Source organism: Copadichromis virginalis, unplaced genomic scaffold (genome assembly GCF_057382275.1).
Source record: "Copadichromis virginalis isolate Kocher_CV1m ecotype Utaka unplaced genomic scaffold, C_Virginalis_male_GT1.1 unmapped_scaffold_1, whole genome shotgun sequence".
In the NCBI taxonomy this organism is placed as follows: domain Eukaryota; kingdom Metazoa; phylum Chordata; class Actinopteri; order Cichliformes; family Cichlidae; genus Copadichromis; species Copadichromis virginalis.
This window is the reverse complement of record NW_028188589.1, coordinates 4,181,243-4,190,671: the sequence shown is the minus strand read 5'-3', so window position 1 is coordinate 4,190,671 and position 9,429 is coordinate 4,181,243. Positions and strand designations below refer to the sequence as shown.

The following is a 9,429-nucleotide window of genomic DNA, read 5'->3' as shown; positions in this document are numbered from 1 at the left end:
CTTGTTTAGTTTAATGCTGTGGCTTCAGTCAGCATCACTGTGCTGTATAGTTTTATTTTTCTGATCCTTCTGTTAAAGTTGCTGAATAAAAGCTGGTTGGTCTGCACCTCACCGCTGCCTCGAGCCTCCTTCTTTAAAGCAGCAGAGGCTCTTCATTCAGGTATCACAGCTCGAGTTGTTCTGCAGGAGACCCAGAGTACTGTCCTTGGTCCATAATGACATTAACTTTGATTCATGTCAACATGAAGCCTGAACGTCTGTGATGAATTTAAAAACACTTCCTGTCACTGTGGTGGTTACAGTGACATCATGCAGTTTGTGCTTTGACCTCCAGAGGGCGACAAATCAGCACAGACAGAGAGCTCCATTCAAACTTTGCTGCCATCAGGAATAATTCTTCAAATATAATCATCAGTGTTTGAGCAGTTATGATATCAGGGACAATCTAGACATGTGTGACAATACTGAACATGTCACATGACACACCTCAAACATCATGTGATCCACTCTCAGTCTGCACTTTCAGTCATGACTTCATGAATTTATGATCAGTTTACTCCTGAAATATTCAAATGCTGCAGGGTGAAGAACAACAAAGTGCTGACACATGTTTGTGTTTCAAACAAGAAAACCAGCAGAAATAAATCATCTTTGGACAACATGACAGAGATTAGTGAGTTTCCAACTTGCACTTGAATGCAGCACAGACAGATTCTGATGTTCGTGGTTGTAAACGTGTCCTCAAACGCCGCTCTGACTCTTTCCTTCCTGCTCAAAGTTCCTCTTTTCTGAACTTGGTGTTTGTGCCTGACGCTGATCGTCTCCGTGTGGAGCTCCGTGTGAAGGTAACGTTAGCAGTGTGTAATGTTTCCTGGCTAACATCAGCTGTGTGCAGCTCAGTTCCAGCACAAATCTGCCGCTCCATAGTTCACGGTAACAGACTCATGAGGTCTACCGTTAAACGCTCTCCCGCCATTTTGTCTGTGTGCGCGGATGTGTACGTTTTTGTTACCACTGTCATCTCATCAATAGCCTATTTGTAAAAGATCTCTGTTCATAGTTTAGTTGGATTTTAAAACTCTGTAGTTGGACAGTTTTATTTTGGACTGATGCTAAAATTCTTGCTGATTGTTTCTGTCGAGGTTTTGTACTTGACATCCGCCATTTTGGATGTGATAAGCTGTAGAGAGTGCGTCCAAAAAGAGAAACCAGAAAGAGAACCTGTTTTATTAATAACCTCTTGCAAATAGAAGAATATGAAAAAAACAACAACAAATAGGATAAAAACTTTAAATTACTTGAATTTTTAAAATCACCATCATCTGTTAACACAAATTTGATCATTTCAAATTTTTGTTTTCATTTTCTCTTCCCAGTTACTTCTTTCTCATTCTCTTCATTCTCCTTGTCACCTTACGTCTCACTCCTTAACTGAAGTTATAGTTCTAACATAAGAAGTCCCACCAACGTCCTTTATTTAATCTCTGTGTTGTCACAGTTATTATCATCAGATCAGACATGAGACCCAGACAACAACATAAGTTTACAAGCTAACATCATGTCAGCTAACATTAGACGATAGCATCATAAACTTTAAATTACTTTGCCTCTGATCAACAGTTTGATTACATTCTCACATCACAAGTTTATTTGCTAAGTGTGAGTCCGCCCACATTAGATCCACTTTTCAGCAGGTGGAATAATTTGTAGTATATAGGTAATACATCAACAATGCTGCCGTGGCTAAGTTAGGAATATTTATAATGTCATTTCCAAAACTTGCATATGATCTGCAATTTGTAGCAGATCTACTGACTGTCACAGAGCAGCTGGAGCAGTCTCAAATGCAGGTCAGTCCACTGCTGCCCCCTGTGGCCAAGTGCCATAGCTACTGCTGGATGAACTCGTGACACATGTGCACCTGTTTCTATGAACACATTGAGTCTGAGTGGCTGCACTTACACTGGTGCATTCAACATATTGAAAGATGGCAGCAATGTGGATTGTCAAGACTCAAACCAACCATTGAGCAAAGACAGCAGGATCACTTGTTTCTGTTTGTTATACAGCCAAATTTACTCGTGACACACATGTGCAGCTGCTTTATCACCTATTCTGAATTTGTTTCAAGCACAATACATTTGTTACACATGTTGGGATATTGTGTTTGTTTTAAATGTTATATACCTGTGTGGTATGTGACTTGTGTTGCCATGACGCCAGGTCTCTCTTGGAAATGAGATTTTTAATCTCAATGAGATTTTTTTTTACCTGGATAAATAAAGGACTAATTTATAACTTTCAGTGTTTTCCGGTCTTCCAAAAGAAAAAAAACCTTCAACTACATGACATGCAGTTGTGTATTTGTTTTCACCTTATCATACACTTGAAGTTTTACAAATCACCACTTCTTTAGTGAATATCATTTCAGTCTCAGACAACCTCGTTTCTCTTACAGAGGTTGAATGCACCTTCTGCGGATGGCGGTACCACACAGTGTGCGTGGACTTCCCCTGCACAGAAGGCAACTACAAATGCTGTGAATGCTAAATAAACAGAAACAAATGATCCCTGTTGTCTTTGCTTGATGATTGGTTTGAGTCTTGACAATCCACATTGCTGGGGTTGCATCTTTCAATGGCAGCAATGGCAGGTATCAGTGCTCAAAGCTTTTGTGTTTGTTTCCAACAAGTTGCCCACCTCGGGAAACAAAAATGTGTTCTTTTACTTGTCAGATGAACATATGAGACACTTTGACTCTTCAGTGCAGTGTGGAGCCTAACAAAGATCTGTTTTGTGTCCCAGCTGATCAGCAGGAGGAGGAGAGTCTGACGGAGCAGCAGAGGAACATTTTCAGCTACTTGGACTCAGCTCAGCCACTACAGAGGAAACAATGAGCTCAACACAGAAGGTGACAGACAGAGCAGGACCATATGACCAAAGATATTTATCACCATATACATTTGAACATTTGCCATAACGATGTAGCTGACGATAGAATTGACAGCAGACAAAATACTTTACAGCTGCACAACTTTATTAAAAACCCATCAATGTATTTTCACTGAAACAAGCAGCTGTTGTTTATGTGCATTAAAGTTATATAAAAATGTAACAGTGCAAATGCAAATTCCTCGCTGACAGTTTAACCAAAAGGCGTTTCCAGTGGAAACTGGCCGACACATCCTGAGCATAACCATGTATAATATCCACTAAACTTCAGAAGAGGTTATACAGTCGTGGCCAAAAGGTTTGAGAATTGCATAAATATTGGAACCTGGAGAAGTTGCTGCTTAAGTTTTTATAATAGCATTTTGCCTGCACTCCAGAATGTTATGAGGAGTGATCAGATGAACTGCATCGTCCTTCTTTGCCATGAAAACGAACTTAATCCCCAAAAAGCCTTACCACTGCATTTCATTGCTGTCATCAAAGGACCTGCTGAGACCATTTCAGTGATCGTCTTCTTAACTCAGGTGAGAATGTTGGCGAGCACGAGGCTGGAGATCATCATGGCTGTATCCCGATTCAGGTTCTGCAGCTTTAAAGTCCTCAAGGGCCGCGTACTCAAAGACCGCTAAGGCCGAAGTGCGAGGCTCGTAGGCTCGTGAAATGGGACGTCTAGCCTCCGTCGCGCTGCCCAGGTTGCCTAGCAACCATGATACTAACAGCTGGAAACGTTTCATACAGCTTTGTTTGACAGAAATGAAGGAGAACATATTTAGTTCATTTGTTTCTACATGAGCTCTGTGTGATTTGATGAGTATCTGAGGCTGAGACTACAGGACTGTGAAACATGATTGTTGGGCTTCATTTCTGTGCTGAACAGTCGTTTAAGATTAGCTGTAAATAACAATTAGCTGATGTTGTTCATGAGACTAAAGTCACCTCACTGTGGTAATGTAAATATAATATGGCCAATATTATAGTTATTATATTAATCACTTCACTCACAGACAAGTATCTGTGACAGTGTGTATACAGATGTATCATATATAAGAGACAAATATTGTTCATTTAATATGTTGGTACTAAATGTGGCTCAATGCTTACATATATGTGTAAAAAGCAAATGTAGGAGCTGTGATAACTGTGTCTGATAGAATGAAGAGTCGACTGATATATGAAATATTCCTTTATTGGGTGAGAAAATCAGACCATGTCATAACTGCTGTAAGTCACACAGAATAGATATCAGAGCCTTAAACAGGCTGACTTCTGCTAAATGGGTCAAACTGGGCAGAAAGTCTACAAACACATAACATCCTTATAGAATATGATGTAACACTATAGATCAACTTAGCTCAGAATATATAAAGCATATAAACAGTTACAGCAATATGATGCAACAAACACAGCAGCTACTGATCCAAAATACTCAAAGCTTCATAGAACTGAAACCAACATTTATTTTTAGCTCCATCCTGCTGCTGATACAGACTTTAGGTTTCTGAACATTAAACTTGTTGCTGCCTTTCATAGTGTGTAACTTGAAGGCCCTGAGTACTTTCTCCCACACTGGAAACACTGGGATGATCACATTATTTGAACATTACCTAATAAGACTGATTCAGCACAGACAGTTATGTTAAACTTTCCTAGCAGTCCTTCACAAACAGGGAACAGTCTGTCTATTCTCTCCATCTGTCAGCTGCTGCTGGCTCTTCCTCCTCCTCTTCCTCACACACTGCTGAGTTTGTCCTGGTGGATCATCAGGGCTGCAAAGCCTCACAGATGATGTGCAGCAGTGGGTCCCTCAGTCTGTCCTCACTCTGGACACTTGCAGTCGTCACACATGGAAATCAAATGTGTGATAAGCTGCAGGATTCAAACACAAGTGTAACTTATAAACACATGTTCATACTTTTATTCCACAATCAGAGAGAAAGAAACAGAGAGAGAGTGCAGGACAGACAGACAGGTGACAGTCTCAGGTGTACACACTGCTACACAACAGCAGCAGAGAAGCAGGATTTAGTGTTTGTGTTATTACGAGTGTAAACAAGAAGAGTTCCAGATGGTGCAGTGGACACATGTGTGACTGCTGTGATTAAAGCATCTTTCTTTCAGCTTAACGAGTGAACCGTCAGCTCGTTCAAACACACGTTAAAGTCCGTTTGGCTCGACACCACCGAACAGAGGCAGCAATATAACACAGCTAACATTAACAGTGCAGTGAATCCTGCTTGTGCCGTGATATTCAGGACTGCAAACCGAGCAGCATCACTGACTTTCAGCTTGTTGTGTTTGTGGATATATGACTGACTTTAATTATCCACAAAATCATCACATTCTCTGTCAGATGAAGGTCGACTATTGAACGGCGTATATTTTAAAGGCTTTAAAACCAAGTTAACGCTGAAAGTACAAACATCACTAATGTCACATAACTCTGCCGACAAGGCATAGCTATGGCTATGAAATGCTCTTTGTGTATCACTTCTTCATTATGAAAGATGTCATTAATGCACTAGTAATGTCTCATCTGGAGTATTGTTCAATCATTTGGTCAGCAGCTAATAAGACAGATCTTAACAGACTTCAGTTAGTCCAGAATAAGGCGTCCAGATTAGTGTGAAGATGTTCATACTATACTAATATTGATAAAATGCATAATAACCTTTCTTGGCTTCCTGTACAGGCTAAAATATTCTATGGCTTACTTGTAGTTCTAAAGAAAGCAATTCTGTTAAACACACCACATTTATTCTGCTCAGCTGCAGTATCCAGATGAAATACATCATCATATTACACAGTTTTCAACAAGCTGCAATTTAGTAAATGCTCGAGTTAAAAGTAACGTTTGTAAAACTGTTACATTTAGAGCAACTTTTAAGTGGAATAAGTTGCCTTAAAAAATTAGAGAATTATTCAAAACTTCAATGAACACTTAAAAGCCGATTTACAGAGCTTTTAGTTGTTGTAAATATTGTAAGACATGATTTGTTTTTGAAATTTGTGTAATGTGCCTCAATGTTATTGATATTATTATTATTATTATTGATTGCTTATATTTGAACAATTGTGAAACCTCACTGTGGATGTAAGAGTGAAATTATGTGGATATCTTGAATCCACTTTATTGTGTAATATTTTATGTGAGTATTTGACGGAAGACGAGCAACATCTGTTGTGGAAGCTAACGGGGTTCCTTTAGAATAAACAAACATAGGATTTATTATCACTGAATAATTCTGTATAAATCTATACAAATTATAGAAATATGTAATAGGAAACAACAAAATAATCTAAATTATAAAATAATGTGTGTGTGTGTGTGTGTGTGTGTGTGTGTGTGTGTGTGTGTGTGTGTGTATGATTTTAGTGTTTGAACAGTCATGAATTATCTTTAACAGCAGGTTGGATGTAGTGTGTTAGAACTACCAGCAGGTGGGGATAAGAGACCTTTAAGGTGTTTGGTGCCACGCTCCACCTTCAGGTTTAAAACTAGTGTTAATGGAGTTTGAAGGTTGAGTTTGTTCCACGACTGCATTTCACTCACTGCCTCTGTTTGTATCTCTGTCACTGCAGGACCAACATGGAGCCAGAAGTCAGCGCTCTCAGGAGGCCGACAAACCTCACAGAAGAAAGGGAGAGAAAACACACACCTGTGACGAGTGTGGGAAGGGTTTTACTGTGAGGGCTAAACTAAAACAGCATCAGGTCATCCACACTGGAGAGAGACCGTTCAGCTGTGACTTGTGTGGAAAGTCTTTTTCCTTGAAGGGTCACCTAAAAACACACCAACTCATCCACAGTGGAGTTAAAGCGTACAGCTGTGATCAGTGTGGCAGAGCTTTTACTCAAAGTAGCAACTTACAGAGGCATCTAGTTACCCACTCTGGAATTAAGCCATACAGCTGTGACGAGTGTGGGAAGGGTTTTACTGTGAGGGATAAACTAAAACAGCATCAGGTCATCCACACTGGAGAGAGACCGTTCAGCTGTGACTTGTGTGGAAAGTCTTTTTCCTTGAAGGGTCACCTAAAAACACACCAACTCATCCACAGTGGAGTTAAAGCGTACAGCTGTGATCAGTGTGGCAGAGCTTTTACTCAAAGTAGCAACTTACAGAGGCATCTAGTTACCCACTCTGGAATTAAGCCATACAGCTGTGACGAGTGTGGGAAGGGTTTTACTGTGAGGGATAAACTAAAACAGCATCAGGTCATCCACACTGGAGAGAGACCGTTCAGCTGTGACTTGTGTGGAAAGTCTTTTTCCTTGAAGGGTTACCTAAAAAAACACCAACTCATCCACAGTGGAGTTAAAGCGTACAGCTGTGATCAGTGTGGCAGAGCTTTTACTCAAAGTAGCAGCTTACAGAGTCATCTAGTTACCCACTCTGGAATTAAGGCATACAGCTGTGATCAGTGTGGCAGAGCTTTTACTCACAGTAGCCACTTACAGAGGCATCTAGTTACCCACTCTGGAATTAAGGCATACAGCTGTGACATCTGTGGAAAAACTTTCAGCCAGAGAGAGAGCCGAAATACACACCTACGCATTCACACCAGACATGATGTGTACTGCTGTGAACAGTGTGGCAAAGAGTTTATAAGTCACACAGACTTACAACGACACATGTTTACCCACACTGAGGAGAGACCTTATCAATGTGACCTGTGTGAGAAGACTTTTAAATCTCCACGTCACCTGAGACAACACCAACAGATCCACACCAGAAAGAGACTCTACAAGTGCAGCTACTGTGAGGTATGTATTTATATTGTTATCTTGTCATTTTAGCCTGACTGTTTGGAACAACTCTGCTCATTAAACTGTGTTAGCATGTTAGCAATTCTACTGCATGGAAAAGCAGCTCTGAGTGATTATTCAGATTTTCCTTTCAGTTATGATTTTAGTATTACTGTAGTATTATGGTGGTAGTATTGTAGTTATTGCAGCCCAGTAAACTGAGTGTGTTAACTGAAACAGTCAAATGTAGTTGGACGTCTGCAGAGATGCTCTTTATTTCAGGCGACGTTCAGGATACAAATGTTGAAGGACTGACTTACACTGTCTTTGTGTCTTTGTTTAGAAGCAGAGCGACACAGATGGATCCAGTTCTCAACCCTGTCATCACTGTGGTGGTGGGAAAGACTTTCATTGTGACCTCTGTGGAAAAACTTTCAGTTGGCAAGCTGCCCTTAAAACACATCAACGTAGACACACTGGAGACAAACTGAAATACTGCAAAGAATGTGGGAGAAGCTTCACCACACCAAGTGAGTTAAAACAACATGAACTGATTCACAGTGGGGTTAAAAAGCACCTCTGTGATCAGTGTGGGTCATCCTTCACCACTGCAAGGGACCTTAAATCACACAAACGAGTCCACACAGGAGAGAAACCACACAAGTGCAGACACTGTGAGAGAAGCTTCTCGCATTCAGGTCATCGTAACAGTCATGAACGAACACACATAGAAGGAAACTACAGCTGTGACCAGTGTGACAAGAGCTTCAGGAATCTCAGTTCATACTCTGCACACAAACGATCCCACGTTACTAATAAACTGTTTCACTGTTACCAATGTGCCCAAACATTCACCTCATTGTCTGCTCTGTGCAAACATCAGCGCGATCACTCAGGGCTGAAATCACTCCCATCACTGGATCACAGTGAATCTGAAGACACAGAAAGATCCTCTGGTTTCTGTGTCAGACTCAAAAAGCTTGAGATCAGGCTCCACAGAGTTCAGATAGAATCATTTAAACTTGTGTTGAACTGAACTGGTTGCTGGGCTGAACTTCTACATAATACAGATCTACATGGGATCTTCTTTTCTGTTTTTTACTGAGTCAGTTTTGTCCTTTTTTCTCTGTCCTGGTTTTGCTCGTCTGTAAATGATTGAAACTCAGTCAAATAGTTCATTGTTCTCCAGCAAAACGTTTTGGAAACTCATGTTTAACCTTTAAAACTCTGACATGTTTTAGCACACAAGGCTTCATCGGGGAGTTCACTCATGATTGGACCATGAGAACAAAGGTTTTTAGTTCTTTCAAAGAGAGTCTGTTGTGATGTTTGATGTTTCTGTTTTTTCTACATAAAGGAATAAACTATTTTTCTTGCTTCATGTAGTGTGGAAGTTTTTAATGTTTCTTCATCTGTGATGTTCTTGAATGTGTTCACGTGAAGATGATATAAATAAACTCTTGTCAGAGATTTACAGTTATCAAACAGGTGAATAAACAACACTGAGACACTTGGAGACGGTTAAGGTGCTGCACGGGTGAGGGCTCAGAGAGGACTCACACCGAGCTGCAGTAGTCGTTTATTATTTATAGCAGGGTGAAACAAGCATAGCAGTTTCCTCTAATTTTGCATATATGTGTGTGTGTGTGTCTAAGTTCGTATAAATGTCATAGGGTGAACTTCCTCTTTCTATAAACAGAGCGAGTAGTACATTTTGTTCTTTTCCTATTA

At 40.3% G+C, this 9,429-nt stretch overlaps 1 protein-coding gene across 1 annotated transcript; it reads left to right on the top strand.

The window, feature by feature from the left end:
• The first annotated feature begins 2,768 nt into the window (after positions 1-2,768).
• LOC146679596 (uncharacterized) lies at positions 2,769-9,079 on the top strand. The gene is made up of 4 exons (XM_085450317.1): positions 2,769-2,911; positions 6,532-6,768; positions 7,357-7,716; positions 8,042-9,079. The coding sequence occupies exons 1-4, from the start codon at positions 2,894-2,896 to the stop codon at positions 8,732-8,734; spliced, it is 1,308 nt and encodes a 435-aa protein (XP_085306443.1). The 5' UTR covers positions 2,769-2,893; the 3' UTR covers positions 8,735-9,079.
• The last annotated feature ends 350 nt before the right edge of the window (positions 9,080-9,429 follow it).